The sequence below is a fragment of the Podarcis pityusensis genome, assembly GCF_964106645.2.
Source record: "Podarcis pityusensis genome assembly, chromosome: 14".
In the NCBI taxonomy this organism is placed as follows: domain Eukaryota; kingdom Metazoa; phylum Chordata; class Lepidosauria; order Squamata; family Lacertidae; genus Podarcis; species Podarcis pityusensis.
The window spans coordinates 49315700-49332462 of NC_138039.1; the positions used below are offsets into that span (position 1 = coordinate 49315700).

Genomic DNA, 16763 nt, shown 5'->3' on the forward strand with positions numbered 1-16763 from the left:
ACATTTGGTCAGAGCCAGATCTGAAAGTGGCCAGCCCCCCACCTGTCAATCACCTGGTGCCACATGACAGGTGCAGTAAATGTAAATGCATGGCTGCAAAGGAACACTTCAGACGGTGGTTGCGATTGCTCCTTTGTAGTTGCAACTTTACCTTTGGTGCTGTTCGAATTTGGTACCTTTCCATACCACACAACTTTGAGGAGGGGCTGGACACATGCAGGAGTGACAGAGGGCATCTAGTGTGGCTGAAAGTAGCACTGCAGGCTAAGGTGCCAAATTCAAGGCAAAGCCATGGATACAAAGGTGGGCTCCTTTGCAGCTGCCGCTTGAATTCAGCGCTGTTTGCAGCTGTGGCTTTACCTGTCATGTGCCTGACATCAAGGGGAGGAGTGCTACGGTCAAAACAGCCCCACAGGTCAAGCGGGAAAGGGTGGGGGCCTCATCAGCCCCACAGTCTGCAGTTGTAATCAAACACATCTGGAGGCCACCAGGCTGGTGAAATTTGTGATATGCCTGATTGGAAAAGGTAAACAAGAAGAGGTTCCCAGGCTGTATTCTGACCTCTAATCTGTTGACGATTTTCTTCTTGATGGCATTCTGAGCGGCTGCATTGGTGGCCACTCGCAGACCTTCAGCTGCTTCGCGAAGCCTCTGCTGCTGGTCCTCATTGTCTGGGTTTGCTGCAGCTCCCTGGCAGAATTGATCACATGCACATACACAGAGGAAATAGGAGAGAGAGAAAAAGAGAAAAAGAGAGAGAGTTTGAAGTGATGCCATTTACAATATTGAAAAGGAACACTTCTGATGCTCTGCTTCAAACGTCAATGTTTTACAGGGATTTCTACTTAGATGCTGTATGCAAATGTCATCTAAATGTATCTATCTATCTAATCCAGCCATCCCTCTAATTCATCAATCCATAATTCCCCTTCAACCTGGCAAATTGTGCTGAGTACCTTTGCAGCTTCAACCATCCGGGCTGTTGAGTCAGCCAGAAGTTTCGCAGCTGCCAGAAGTTTCTTGGAGTTTTCCATGTCTATCTCTGCCTCAGCATCCGACCTCATGGCGTTCACGAGATCCGAAGTTGCTTGAGCGAGGACCCTGGCCTGCCGTACCATTTCACCTACAACAGTATTGAGTTAAAAATCTGCTTTTTATCTCTCCTTTATCCCTCAGTGTTCAGTTCAGACACATCCCTGTCCTTCCTGACCAACTCTTGTGACCATCGTGATGGGATGTTTGGAACACATTTCAAAAACACCACAGGCTGTTTTAGTCACATCTATTTGTTTATGAAAACATTTTTGTAGCCCCTCCTCACAACCGTCTTTACATTACAAGGTACAAAGATACATCTATAGGTGCAAACACAAAGTGTTGCCATGATAAGATGAAAACGCATCTAATAACTTAGGCAGAGAGACGTGAATTAGAAGCACCTACATAAATGAAACTCCTGCTAAGGCATGGGAATGCAAGAGTGTGCCAAGATGTCACCCGGGGCAGGGCCAGACTGTGCTCTGAGGGGAAACAATCCCAGGGAAAAGGTGGGCCACCACAGAAAAGGCCCTACCTCCACAGGCTGTGGCAGCACCACCTGGAGGCATCCCCATCTGATGGTGTGGCTCTTCACAAGAACCTCCCAAGAGCTCATAAACCTCCCATCAAATCAACTTGCCATGACGGGATCATTTCATTTCTGTTTAGATTGTGCAAAGTTTTGATTTTCATATTAACAAATATCTGACCGTTACTCAATCTTTCACCATTCTAGACATGCTATATTTTCTCTCTCTCTTGAACCCAGCTGGAACCACCCAAGGAAGCCAAATGTTGGAAAATTTAAGGAGGATGAAAGGAGGTGCTCCTTCACATGGGCTGTGCAGAAATAACTTTAAAAGAGGACCAGACAAATTCTTGAAGCTATTAGTGGCAAGTGGTTTTGTACTACTTCCAGGTATCGCCTCCAAATATCACTTGCTGGGAGGAATCATAAGTGGGGAGAGGCCCTGTTCTTTTCTTTGGGTCCTACTGGGGGCTCCCCATAATGACACCTGGTGGGCCACAGTGGAAAGCACAGTCGGATCCAGCTGCAGGGCTCTTCGTAAGTTCTTTGAGCGTGTATCTATTTCCCGAAGGACAGGGATGTAGCATTTCCAAATAAATAATGTTCCTGAATGTACTGTAACAAACATTACTCGGGACTTTATACTCATTAAGTGCTGTATATACAGTATTTATCACTGTGTGCATACAATACTTGTATTCTAGCAGGCATTTTAAGTAAGTTGTACTAGGTCAACTTCACGTTCTTACCTGTGGCCTTTTATTGTTTTAAACACTATTTGACCGAGGCATCATATTATTACTGATCTATAAGCCACTTAATGGTGAAAGGCAATCTACAAATATCGGAAACAATAACAACGCCAGGCACTTAGATAGCACTGTATATAATCCGTACAACAACCTTGTGAGGGAGGCCAAGGGCAATACGAAAACTAACCCCCCACCCCTTTGGCCCCAATCAAGGCTGACCTGCCGCATTCAAGCAGCTTACCAGCGTCCCCCATGGAACTGAAGATGCTCTCCGTGACACACATGATGGTGTCGGTGGCCTGGTCATAGCGCCCAATGGGCTCCCCCCGGCTGGCGAACTGGCGGACGTGCTGCAGGAGATCGTTCAAGGCCTGGCTCACCACGCTGGCGGCTGCGCTGACCTGCTTGAGCAGCTCGGAGTCGTCTGTGGCCGCCTGGCAGGCTCGGACACAGTTTTCCACAGAACGATCAACCAGCTTCCCGGCCTCGATCAGCTGCTCCTGACACACAGGAGAGCTGATGGTAGGGCTCACGACCTGTAACGGAAGCACAGCCGCCATGTTGGACACAGGAGACCTGGCTGTCCTGCCCTCACTTAGTCTTGACGACAACTCTGTGTGGGAATTTAGGCCGAGAGAGGGACTGAATGTCCCAAGGACACCCAATGAATTTTATTTATTAGATTTACTGTATTTTTTGCTCTATAAGACTCACTTTTTCCATCCTAAAAAGTAAGGGGAAATGTGTGTGCATCTTATGGAGCGAATGCAGACTGTGCAGCTATCCCAGAAGCCCGAACAGCAAGAGGGATTGCTGCTCTTGCTGTTCTGGCTTCTGAGATTCAGAATATTTTTTTCTTGTTTTCCTCCTCCAAAAACTAGGTGCGTCTTGTAGTCTGGTGCGTCTTATAGAGCGAAAAATACGGTATATCCAGCCCTTCATCAACAGATCTCAGGGTGGTTCACAAGATAAGAATACAAAATAAAAGCACAAATAAGTAGAAACAAGAACTCCCACAAACACATTTAAAAGGCTGTAGAGTAGAATATTGATCAGCCCAAGGCCTGGTCGAAGAGGAACGTTTTTGTCTGGCGCCTCAAAATATATAATAAAGGCACCAGATGAACGTCCCTGGGGAGAGCATTCCACAAACGGGGAGCCATGGCAGAAAAGGCCTGTGTGTCTGGTTTTTTGTAAGCCACTCCATTTGAGGGGTGGGATCAATAGGATAAAACACAGGATACACAGGTGGTGGTGGGAGGTCTTGGGCCTACTGCTGTCTTGCAGCCCAACCCAGAGGGAGCCAATGGGGGCCTCCAGATGTTGCTGGACGGCACCTCCCATCAGCCTCATTCAGCAGGTCCAATGGCTGCAATCCACATTAGGACAGTATCAGAATGTTGAAGGCTGTGCTAGATATTGTCAACATCCATTGAGAAAACAGTTTGCACTCTCCGGTGATGCTTGTATTTTAAATAAAAGAGCACAGCCCCAGATGTGTTCATGGATCATAGAACAACAGAGGTGGAAGGGATCCTGAGGGTCATCTAGTCCAACCCTCTGCAATGCAGTTATCACAGCTCCTGGGGCCTTTTTTATCGACTTCTCTGGGTCTCTTTCTGCCTTGTGCCAAACTCCTGTCTACGAGGAGCTACTATTCTGCAAGGGTTCCAACCTCCCACCGACACCAGAGTCGCACCTTTGCACAGGCCACCAGTTGAGAAGTGGAGAGGGCACACTGCGTGGCAGCAGCAATCACCCTGTTCTGCAGAACCGCGTCTTCAGCCACTTGGGCCACATTCTTGGCCTTCAGCACCAACATGGCAGCGGCATTGGCGACTGCTTTGGCAAGACTCATCAACACATCCTGGAAAAGGCAGAGGGTCAAGGAAGAGATTCATGCTTAGTTCAGTTTTATCTCCGACATAAACACATCATTTTATCATCACAAAGTGTATGCCAATGATAACACAGGAACCAAAGAAAGGGTTGCCAGATTTTGAAGAGCATAAAATAGGACACATTTGCCGACTTCTGCTTTTAACTATGGATCGCTATGACGACTCTAGCCATGAAAAAGGGGGGGTGTCTTGAAAAAAGAGGACATATAGTCACCCTGAGTTCCATTGATCAGTTGAGCTCCATACTATCTACACTGACTGGCAGTGGCTCTCAAGGAGTCCAGGCAGGAGACTTTTCACAGGCCTATCTGGAGATGCCGGGGATTGAACCTGAAACCTTCTGCATTCAAAGCAGATGCACAACCACTGAGCTACAGCCCTTCTCCTGTTCTGAAAGCTAAAAGCCAAAACACTCTTTTTAAAATAATAACGACAGAAGTTAGGAATAATGGTGGTGATGATGATGATGATAAAGGTAAGAACAGAAAATGTACTTATGGTACTGAAAACATTTATATTGGGGCCACAATATTTAATTGATTAATTGGTTACATTAACCAGTTTTAATTGACTAAAAATGGCATTCCTGATTAACAGGGCAGCTGATAAATATAAAGCAGAACTGCTTGAAAAGGCCGAACCTGAAATGCACCATCTTAAAGGAGGTATTCTCAGTCATAAACAGGAGCGAAACCTCCTAGACCAATCTCCCAGCCCCCTGCCTAGTGTTTGCCTAACATCTAGAGACAAAAGCAAATAAAATGCTTCTTGCTTCAGAAATATTGCTTTACCCATACACAAATTTTGCCCATGTGCAAATTTAAATCAACAGAGTAATGGAATAATCAGCTAAAATTCACAGGAGTAACCAATTGAAAACTTATTCAGGGGAGGTGTGGCTCTGAATTATACACGCTCACAGCAATGTTCTACTCAGAGCCAAGGTGGAAAAGGAACAGCACAGGAGATGCCCTCACCTGGAATCGTTCATCGGTTTCATTTTCTCCGATCTGTCTGAGAAGCTCGCCACTGGCTTGCCCGATGCTCCCGGCTGCTGTCAAGACCGTCTGGCGAGGCTAGTTAGGGGGAAGAGAAAGAGATTATGAAGTTAAGCTACTAGGCTAATACAAGGAGGTGAGGTTCTCAGATCACTTATTTTCCAGAACATCGACAGAGCATGTTGCTACACAGAGCAGGCCTCTTATCCAAAATGAGCTGATCCAACTATAGCCTAAATACACAAGGCATCATCATCAGCCAGGAAATTCTTTCTTCAAGTCTCAGTCTTCATCTACCCATTCTCGGTCTATTATTAACTTTACACCTTTTCTTCAGTCTCTTTTCCTCTGAGCTTCCTTGTCCCATTAATGCCCCTACATCACTTCTTAGGTCTTCAACCTACAAATGTGCAAGCTTTTAATCCCAGCTGAACGGACAGCTTCCCCTTCCCTCATAGAAACCAGACTGCATAACTGTTTGGTTCTTTGCACAACTGAACATGACTTTAGCCAGTCAGCACCAGAGACTTCACTGCCATAAGTGCGAGACATTATCAATTTTCAGGAAAGCAAGAGAAAACTATCATTGTGTAGAGGTAGGTACTTAGTACTCATTCCAAACTCCTTATCCCTGCAGTGCCTTTATTAGGTGAACCAAAATGTCACAAAATAATGTGTAAGCTTTCAGGTTCTCAGTAACTCTTCCCAGAACACTTGCAGAGAACTCCAAAGCTTGCATGCTATTTGTGAAGTCTTGGTTGGCCTAAAAGGCAAATTCATGGTGGAGAAGGCTATTGGTGCCTCTGCCTCCACTGTTGGAGACAACGATGCTTCTGAATGCCAGCTGCTGGAACCCACAGGAGGGGAGAATGACTCCTGTGCTCAGACCCTGCTTGTGAGTGTCCCACAGGCATCTGGTTGCCCAATAATAGTACTACCTTAATATGGCACTTCCTGTTTTGACTATCAGCCTTACATCCTTCAGAACAGCAAACATGAAGCAAAATTTTGGGAAAGGAGTTAATGTGAGCATCACCTGTATGATTTGAATTCCAGCAGGGAAAACACAGCTCAGGCCATCTGTAGCTTAACAGAAGCCTTGCTGGGTTGCATGCGTGGACCCCTGTGCTGAAGTGAGAGCATGAGCAAATTCTGAGCATGCCCCAGTTGGTGAAATTCTGGAGAGCTCCATGGGAGAGGCAGAATGTGTGTTAACAGCTGGTAAGTCATTTGGGGGATTGAGAGAAAGAGAAAGGCACACACAGAACACAGCAGCACAGATTATTGGTTTCAAGACAAGACCTAGTAAAAGATGAAAATCCAAGGAAAGCCATTCCAGGGGGATGGGCTAAGGAGAAGGCAGGAAGATTCAAACCACCAGTCAGGGCCAAAACCCTATCTACCCCAGGGGTAGTCAATGTGGAAAATAAGATCCCAAGAAGAGCCTGCAGGATCAGGCCAGTGGTCCATCCATTCCAACATCCTGCTTTCACAGTGGCCAACCAGATGCCTGTGGGAAACCAGTGAGCAAGACCCGAGCACAAGAGCTCTCTGCCCTCCTTTGGTTTCCAGTTGGACCACAACTGCCATCAGCTCCAGCCAGCATGGGCAATGGTGAGGGAAGGTGATGCAAGCTGAGGTCCAATGACGATTAGGGGGCACCAGGCTGGAGACACTTGACAAGAAGCACACCACATTGACTAACTCTGCTCTACCCAGCCATTTAATAAGGAGCTACATGACCTAATGGTCAGGGGTCCTTTTACCTTTTTACATAATCTTGCCATTGGGAAGTACCCTTAAAAAAATGCAACTGTGCAATTTTTCACAGATTTCAACATATCCTTCCCCCAGTATCTAGTGTCAGAACTCTGTGCTTATGAGTCAGTTCTGTGACTTCACCTCTCCTGAAGTTGGCTCCACAGCCTTCAGCAAGTCCGACACAGCTCCTGCAAGGGTGCGGGCGGCTTTCAATAGGTCCTCCCCACTTCCAACGTCATCATCCATTAGCGCAGCAAGAAGCTTGACTCCTTTGGACATCTCAGTGAGGTTTGAAGAGATGGTGGTGATCGCACACCCCACAGCAGTGTAGTCCGTGTCAACTGGGTCACCTGCCAAACAGGAAGGATCAGCCACGGATGGGTCAGTAAATGAATAGCCCCTAAAGTCAACACAGAGACCAGCAGTTAACAATGTTTTCTTTTCTTTTGTTTACTAAGTCACGGCTTGGGAACTTGGTGCCTTCCAAATGTTGTTGGACTACAACTCCCATCATTCCTGAGAGCTGAACACACTGGCTGGGGCTGATGGGTGTTGGACTCCAACAAACACTTGGAGGTCCACAGGTTCCGTGTCCCTAGCCTATATTTTATACAGAAGCCTTACTCAACCTGGTGCCCTGTTGTACTACAACTCCCATTGTCCCTCCCCACTGATCATGCTGGCCGAGGCTGATGAAAGCTGTAGTCCCAACAACTTCTGAATGGCCTTCGGGTCTCCATCTCTGTGCTAAGATTTTAGTGCTACTGCGCTGACACTTTATTATTATTATTATATTTGTATACTACTCTTCAGCCAAAGATCTCAGGGTGGTGCACAGCATAGAATTACAGAATAAAACCACAAAGTACATAATAAAAACAAGAAGAAAACAAAACAAACCAGCTCCCCTTTATTACACAAACAGCCCAACAACAAGAACCCACTGAAAGCATATGAATCAACATGGCTAACCTGACCCAACAATCCCCCCACATGCAAACAACTCTCGCTGCTGTCAACTAAAGACAACCAATCATGGCCTGCCCCCCCCCCCCTTCTCACTGCCAAGGGAAAATAATAAATGAATAGAAAGAGAACTTACCCACGTGACACTGGCACAAAATGCACACATTAAGTAAAAGAATATAAGCTTTACCACCCCTCCCCCACCTTATACTGTACACAACACTAATGTCTCACATCAAATGGAACTGATCTGTAGAAAAGACTCTACAACCTGAAAAAGAGGCAATGCATATACATATTTTTGTAAATCAAGAACATATTTTTTATTTTATTTTTTAAAACGATGTGCTGCATGAATAATCCAATGTTCAGCTTCATTGGATGACCATACATTCTAGTGTTACAAGACAGGGAGAAAAACCTTTCCTTCTCCACCTTCTCCAAATCTGCGATGAGGAAGATTCTTTTCTACCTGTGACCCTGGAGAGCGGCTGCCAGTCAGAGTAAATAACAACTGAGCAATCTGGACTAATTGTCTGACCTGCTCTAAGGCAGCTTCCTACGTTCCTCAGGCTTCTTTGTACAGTTCCAAATGATGTTTTAGCATTGCCATCTGAATCCACCCATAGTCCCCCATTTCTCCCGCATGAAGGTCTGCAGCCATCTGCAGAAGGGAAGGCTCTTGGATGACCCATAAGCCAGCATGACACTGAGGAGGAACCTGCACACCAGCGACTGCCAACTCACCCGCTGTAAGGTTCACAACAGAAGCTGTTCCTGCAGTGATGGCATCAACCTGAGAGTGTATTTCATGTTTGGATTCATCCACTTTGTTCTGAACCCAAACTCTGGAAGCCTAGAAAGCAACGGAAAAGGTCAGCTTCAACATGCATAGCCACCTGCAAGAAGAGACCCTGAAGTGAGTAGGCTCAAGTCAGAGGCAGGGATTGGGTAGGAATCTGTTCAGTCTGCTTTTGTAGTGTACAGACCGGATTTGGTAGTCCAAATTAGCTCACAGATCAAACACAACTGATGATGCAATTCTCCAGATTCAAGGTATGCAAAACAGTAACAGTATGTATTTTACAGGAAAAATGTTTATTTTACAGAAAAGTGCCACGAAAAGTATTGAAAAATGTGTATCTTATGGGAAGCTCCGTGTGGACCATTTGTGTGGATTCTGTCATAAAATCTACACAGAACGGGGCGGAGCAGACCTATGACTTGAGCGCCAGTGAGACTGTAACAAGAGCTGACAAAGGGCTTGTTCACAGATTGATGAATCTGGTTGTTTCCTACAGGGAGGGGCACCGAACGGCATGCTGCAAACTGCCAGATTTAACACCACTTTGCATAATGGCGAAAGAACATTTTCTTGAAAGGCCTGCCAAAATGCAGCGCAGGCATCTGGATCCATGGGGAAATCAGCAAACTCTCACACAGCCCACCTCCATTAGGTTTCTGCTTGGCCAGCCCAAGACATTTTGCTGTCTGAGGCAAAGGGTAAGATGAGACCCTCCCTGACACCCCTCAATTTCATGTTCAGAATGAGGTTGGCCTGGCAGCTGATTCCTCGTTCAGTACTGGCAATGGGATGAGATGGCGTCCTCCACTGCAGGTTAGTTTTTGGGGCGCATCACCTACCATGTGAAAAGACTTCAATCTGCAACAGAGGGGAATGGCAGGTGCGTGTTGCCCCCCCTCCCCTCCTGCACACCTGCCGCCTGAAGCCCAGGGTGAGAACATCAGTACATAACAGCTCTGCTTAACTGGCCCCGGACTTACCATGTCGTTTCCTAACGGCGGGAGGCTGTCCACTTCGGTCAGGTCGGCCTGGGCCTGCTGAACCGCATGCATGCTGGTGTTGATGGTTCCCATCAGGGCCTGCTGGGCAGAGGTCTAGGGAGGAAGAAGGTGGGGGAGAAAGGTGCCAGGGGCAGTTCACAGGCAGCTCTGAGCTCTTGGGAGAGATTTTCAGAAAAAGACACCTCATCCCCCAAGACGAGGAGTGCACAGCAAACATAATGAGGTCAAATAATCAAGAGCAACAAAGATCATCCGAGCGTGCTCTGAGGGATCCGTGCTGGGCAGTTCGAGGAGGAAGAGTCAAGTGAGATTATTTTCGCCGGGGATTCTACCACAACTAAATCTGTCAACAACTGTTAGAGCAAGAGATAATATCTGCATCAGGGTGGGCAGGTGGGTGGGAGCGGCCTGTCACCACCAGCACTATTCACTGGGTCACATCTAAAGCTGCCTCGGTTAGAAACAGTCACATCCTACTCAGGCAGAAGCAGGGCTGGTGAGGGTTGTGACCCGGGGGCATGTTTGGCACAGGAGTCCAAGGCTCCCCACTGCTGGCTTGACCTTTTCCTCTTTCTAAATAACTCTGGGGAAAGCTGAGGTGGGTCACCACCTTCCAGTACAAAGGCTGTTGTGATGGATGAGCCTGATGATTGTCCACAGACGAAGGACACAAACTCGGCTTTGAATCTCTTCTGGGATAAGTGACCGGAATCCTCCCAGAGTCCTGACACCACACCAGGTTCATCAGCAAATGCTTTCAATTGCTGATTGACATGTGAATAAAAGGTTTTACTGAGGGAAAACTAAACAGAGGAAACATCCTGATGCTTCAATGTACCACTCAGCCGGGAATAATGATCCTTGGCTGGCAGTGGCAGTAAGAAGCTGTGAACTTATAAGTCTGTTCCTTTACAGTTCTGTCTTCAGCTCCTTAGCTGCTGGAAGCATGACATGACAGGGATGTGTCCTTGTAAGAAGCAAGTAATAGGGTGGGGAAAATCAGGCTATTCAGAGTTTTAACTCCTCTGCTCCACTAACCCAAAGCACAGTTGACCTTTACAGGACATTCTACAGCCAGTATCCCCAACTGAGGAACAGCTCAAGCCATGAAGCTAGCCAGATGGACCAATGGATGGCCTGGCCTGTTATGAGTCTGCTTCCTGTGCTCCTAGCACCCTTCTGCCTGTGGCATCACTGCCCCCCCCACCCCCCAATTTGTGTCTTGAAGCTCTGAAAGAACATTTTCAGAAGGGTGAAAACCCCAGGTAAAAACCAGGAAGAGGTTACGTGTTGGTGGGGAGGATAACAAAAGACCAAAGGGTTGCTTACCAAGGGAGGCATGTGCCCTCTGTGCATTTGGCCAACGGTCACCTGCTGCTGCGGAGAAGGCATGCTGCCAACGTTGAAGGTCTCTGGCCCCGTGGAGCCTGAACGCATGACAGCTGGCAGAGCGACAGAGCCATGCTCTACTTTCCCCGTTCGGTTAAACTGCTGCTGCAAGATTGTCGATCTGCAAAGGAAAGCATGGGATGCGACTGCAAAAAGTTGTGGATTTCCCCCCAGTTTGTTTTTACCATGCTCCAAGAAGCTCAAAGCCAAAAAAATCGTTCTCTTGCCCTTTTTTCCTTGCAACAATCCTATGAAGTAGGTCAGGCTTTTGTGGTTTAATGGGGTGCTGAACCAAGAGTTTCCAGCCAGATTGTGTGGGGCACACTGCACTCCAGCAATCAAAATCCAGAAGTACTACACATACTACACATACGCACCTCCTTCCAAGCAAGCAAGAGGTATCTCCATTCCAGCCCAGCAAAAGTACTTGAGAAGGATGGATAGCAGGGCCAGGGAGGGGCAGGGCCTAGGGAGAAGCCTGAGGGTCTCAACCAAGATGCCTGGAGGGCCACATTGACCCCAGGGGCCTGAAGTTCCCCACCCCAGTCAATGATGAAGATCTGGGCTTCTTTGGAAGCTCCAGCTGGTGCAGAAGCAGCGACCAAACTGCTGATGGGGGCATCTGGTGGAGAGCCTGTGACCCCATTGTTTAATCACTTGCACTGGCTGCCCATCTACTACCAAGGTCCCTGCATTAATTTACAAAGCCCTGAACAACTTAGGTCCAGGGTACCCGGGTACCCAAACCTTTATCCCAGCCAGATCACTAATATCATCTGCAGGAATGTCACCGGCAAGGCTCATCTGACAACAACAAGAAACTGAGCCTTCAGTGTCATGGGCCAAGCCTTGTGGAATGCCCTGCCAAGAGAGATTCAGCAGGTGCCTTCTGTGCCAACTTTTAAATGCCTGTGAAAATTCTTCTGTTCTGCCAGGCCTGTGCAGACAATTTGGAATATGTCTTTCCACAACACTTAGCTGATTTCTGATTTTAACTTGTTCATATGGTTTTCATCGTATGGTTTATGCAAAATTGTTGTAAACATTGTCCAGCCTGGACACTGAGGTCCAGCTCCGAGGGACTTCTGGTGGTTCCCTCACTGCGAGAAGTGAGGTTACAGGGAACCAGGCAGAGGGCCTTCTCAACAGTGGTGCCCTTCCTGTGGAACGCCCTCCTGTCAGATGTCAAGGAAATAAACAACTATCTGACTTTTAGAAGACATCTGAAGGCAGCCGCGTTTAGGGAAGTTTTTAATGTTTGAAGTTTTATTCTGTTTTTAATGTTCTGTTGAAAAGCCGCCCAGAGTGGCTGGGGAAACCCAATCAGATGGGTGGGGTAGAAATAATAAATTATTATTATTATTATTATTATTATTAACCATGCTGATTTTTAAATGAAGGTATGCAAATGCTTTTATAAACAAAAGTGCATTCCTTGTGTTGTACTTTTTGAGCTCAGCTACACAATGAAGGGAAGATTGACAGCATCCCACTTTTTGTTTTCATTTTTAAACTAAGCAAATAAAAAGTGGTACCCCAAATATTTCATCCGCCTGCCTCTTTTGAGGGTGCTTTGCCTGCCTGCTACTAATGACCTTCTAAGGTCTCTAAGAAGTCTTGTTAAGTTTCCAAGGAATTCCAAATTTCCATGGAACCATCTCAGTAAAGGGTTTTTGCTTGGTTTTGCGTTAACTGGGGAAAAGCTCCACAACCAATGGCTGCTCCTTGTTGGCTGACACATTTACACAGCCTGGGGCAGTTACAGGACAGAGGTTATGTAATTCAACACAGCAAGATTAAAGATTTTCATTTGCAATAATGTTATGCAGAACAACATACTTTTTAGGCGATACAGATTCTTCCAACATTGTGGATTCCTCATCCCCTTCCAGTCCAAAACGGTCCTTACTTTGCTTCTGCAGAACAGGAGACACCAGAGAGAACTTCAGCCGTCACCTCCTCTTTGTAAATGCAGCCCATTTTCCAAGCCAAGAGTTGCTTGTTCTGAAACACTGGGATCCACCCCTGGCTGCAGACTCCACATTATGTGACTCTGAGAGTCACTTTGCCCACAGACTCTCTTAGGCTATGCCAGAGAGCCAGGAAGAGGTGGAGCGCCTGACTAGAGCATAGACGCTTTGTCTGAGCGCTGCCAAGTTTGATGGCGTCTTCAGACCAGGTATGTCCATCTCACCTGCCCCTCTGGCCAACTATATCCTGCTCCCTCCCTGGAAAAAGGCGGGGGGGGGGTGAGCTCAGGAGGGCTTGTGCTGTTTACCTTATTTTGTTGTATGTGGGGGCTGAGGAGGTCTTAATTTTTCTTTAAATGCTGTGGAATAAAAGCCCCGTCCCCACTCCAGCAGTGCATACCAACTTCCAGGACATCTTAGGAAGTGGCGCTGGATTGGCACACAGAACACACAGAGCTCTTTACTATGGAGAGTAAATGCAAGGCTAGAATTATTATTATTATTATTATTATTATTATTATTATTATTATTAAAGTGCAAAGCTCTCTGCATGCCAGCACAGCCAGCATTTCAAGAAAAATAACAGCGCCTCAGCCATGGTGTTTATGGGGTGTTTGGGGAACCCCTGAGCTGTGTGGAGCCCCAGATCTCTGTCCACTGGTCGGGCCCTGAAAGCTCCATCACTTACTGGAACCTATGGGAGTGTTAGGAGGGGGGGAAATGATCTTTTGGCTATATCAGGCCCTAACTTTCCATCCCCAGGGAAAGCTGGCAGCTTCTCTCCCACTCAGCAAAGTACTGAGAGTTTGCCTTTCCATGAATTAGTGTAAATAAATACATAAAACCCAGCTGATACCACTAACCCAACTTCACACCCAGAAATCTTTCAACAAAACCGCATGACATAGTTTCTTTCCCGAAGGTCATCAGAGCATTTACCTTCTTGAGGATGATATCAATGTAACCTGCAATTAGTTGAGAGATCTGCTCCCCTTCAGTGGTTTGCACCGAGTAGTAACTTTCTTGATACTCCCCAAAATCCTAAGGAAATGAGACATTTATTATTTCTAAAGTAATTTGCCATTAGTAAGGTAAAATGGTAAAGGTAAATGACCCCCGGACAGTCAAGTCCAGTCAAAGGCGACTATGGGGTGCAGTGCTCATCTCACTTCAGACTGAGGGAGCTGGCATTTGTCCACAGACAGCTTTCTGGGTCACTTATCTACTCGCATGCTTGGCATGTTTTCGAACTGCTAGGTTGGCAGAAGCTGGGACAGAGCAATGGGAGCTCACCACCATTGTACAGATTCAAACTGCTGACCTTCTGATTAGCAAGCCCAAGAGGCTCAGTGGTTTAGACCCCAGAGCCACCCACGCTCCACTTCACTATTAGTACCATTCTACTAATGATAAACAGAAGCAGAGTGTAAAGGCCTGAAGATGGGCAGCGGAGGCAGAACAAGGTCCTCCAGAGTAACTGCCAACTCTGTTTTCATGAACTTGGTGCAATCAGACCAGGTTGTAATTTTATTTTTCTATTGGGGGCTCAATACCAAGCACATCAGATTCCCATCTAGTGGGGTGTGGGAAGGGGCCACAGCTTGTTGGGCTGAAGAACACCTGCTTTGCATGCAGAAGGTCCCAGGTCCAATCCCTGGAAGTGTCTCCAGTTAAAAGGACCAGGTAGCTGATGACAGGGAAGACCCTTGTGCCGAAGACTCCCGGGAGTAGACCCCTGGGAGTGACCTGCTTCAGGTGACACTGCAAGGGAGGGAGAGATGAAGGCAGGAATTGGCATCTGAATGATGTAACAGGACTTTTTAGAAGGAGTTGTCTGTGGGTGTTCTTGACATTGGTCTAAGCTGGCTATCACTAGCCAAATGGGTTTGAAAAACTGAGACAGTATTGGCCTTGTTGCTTCAGTGACAGCAGTGGCCACTGAATTCTGCACCAGTTGAAGTTTCTGAACCATCTTCGGAGGCAGCCCCACATACAACATGTTAAAGTACAGTGGTACCTCGGGTTACAGACGCTTCAGGTTACAGACGCTTCAGGTTACAGACTCCGCTAACCCAGAAATAGTACCTCGGATTAAGAACTTTGCTTCAGGATGAGAACAGAAATTGTGCAGCGGCAGCGGGAAGCCCCATTAGCTAAAGTGGTGCTTCAGATTAAGAACAGTTTCAGGTTAAGAACGGACCTCTGGAACGAATTAAGTTCTTAACCCAAGGTACCACTGTAATCTAAATTCGTTGGAGTTGGAGTCCAACAACACCTGGATGACCACAGGTTCCACATCCTTCCTGGAGGCCTCAAGGCCTCTGTTGAGAGGAGACTGACCATCAGGGTAGAAACTTCGTCACCACGATGAGGCAACTCCTCCCACCCATTTCACTTCTCCCTCACAAAGCGATTACCAGAGTGAAGCTTTTTGGCGAGGCCGCCCAGCGCTTGACAGTGGTCAGCGGCCACTCCTGGAGGACCTCCTTGGTCTTTTCATCCACACGCATCACTGACTCCTTCGTGATGCCCAGCAGACGAGGGACCAGCTTGTTCTTCCCCTTCATTTTCTCCTGTGAAAGAAGAATGGATGAAGAACTGAGCAGCTGACGCAAGTCTCCATTCAGAATGGGGAGGTGGGGAGGAACCTGTGGCCTGAGCTTTGGGTAGGCAAAATAAACATACCAATCTAAGCCTTCAGTTTCACATGCGCTGTTAGTTTTAAACATCCCTGTTTAAAAATTACAAATTCCATTCTCTATTTCATAAATGTATCTTGGTTTTAATGTCTGCTTTCATTTGTGTGTGTTTTTAAAAAAATAAATGTTCTACATTGTCTTTTGCAAACCGCTTAGGGGTCTTTTATTTGAGTCAGCAGCATATAATTTCTGTGAAATAAGTTAAAAATAAACAAACCAACAAACACTCAGAAGAACTAACCAACAGCTGTTCACCATCGTCACCGCATGCTGCCTCTCTCCAAAGAATTATGCTCACAGTGGCTTACGATATTTGAGAAATCATAAAAATCAACAACTGCAGGAATAACTTCTTAATAATGGCAATAAAAATACAGGAAATGTAGTGGCAAACAAAGAACAACATTCAATATTCCAAATGTTGCAACACTACATCTCCTGGCAGTAGCAAAAACAACAAGGAAGTCTAGTCAATTTCAACTTGGTCCTAGATGTTCAAGCCACAAATGAGCCTAGCAGGGCTGGATTAAGGTTTGATGAGGCCCTCAGCTCCTGAAGGTAATGGGGCCCTTTATATGTCCAGCTGTCCTTTGTCAACAACAAATTGTCGCTGTTTTTTGTGCTGAATATATGCTACATGGTAACTGATGGACCTAATAGGTATCTAAAGCCATTTGCCCATGTGGCCATGCAACCAGTCCATGCAGAATGTAGGCACCCTATATACAGAAAGGAGCAAACCAGTGATATTTTAGGGAGCAGGCTAGCAGGCAGGGCCCATTACTTACATCATAGGAGCCTACACAACACAAAACACTGTTGCTGTATGTAGGTTTTATTTTATTTGTTTTTTATCTATTTTGGAAATGTACATCCAGTATTTTTTTCCCCTTTAATTTTTTTTTGGGGGGGGGGGCTCAAGAGAGTGGGGCCCTAAGCTACAGCTTGTTTAGC

General features: G+C 46.5%; 1 protein-coding gene across 6 annotated transcripts in view; it reads right to left on the minus strand.

Annotated features, from left to right (window-relative positions):
• TLN2 (talin 2) overlaps positions 1–16763 on the minus strand; it is a 176186-nt gene that overhangs the window by 63124 nt on the left and 96299 nt on the right. For 5 of the 6 annotated variants that reach the window (XM_080980649.1, XM_080980653.1, XM_080980648.1 and 2 more), the window contains exons 10-21: positions 15528–15683; positions 14050–14151; positions 12980–13056; positions 11081–11261; positions 9731–9844; positions 8693–8801; positions 7121–7329; positions 5198–5296; positions 4019–4186; positions 2561–2855; positions 957–1126; positions 562–690 (exon numbers count right to left, since the gene is read on the minus strand). In XM_080980649.1, the coding sequence (XP_080836775.1) occupies positions 562–690; positions 957–1126; positions 2561–2855; positions 4019–4186; positions 5198–5296; positions 7121–7329; positions 8693–8801; positions 9731–9844; positions 11081–11261; positions 12980–13056; positions 14050–14151; positions 15528–15683 (1809 nt within the window). The remainder of the gene's footprint in view (positions 1–561; positions 691–956; positions 1127–2560; positions 2856–4018; positions 4187–5197; positions 5297–7120; positions 7330–8692; positions 8802–9730; positions 9845–11080; positions 11262–12979; positions 13057–14049; positions 14152–15527; positions 15684–16763) is intronic. The other variant, XM_080980652.1, reaches the window with a different exon arrangement.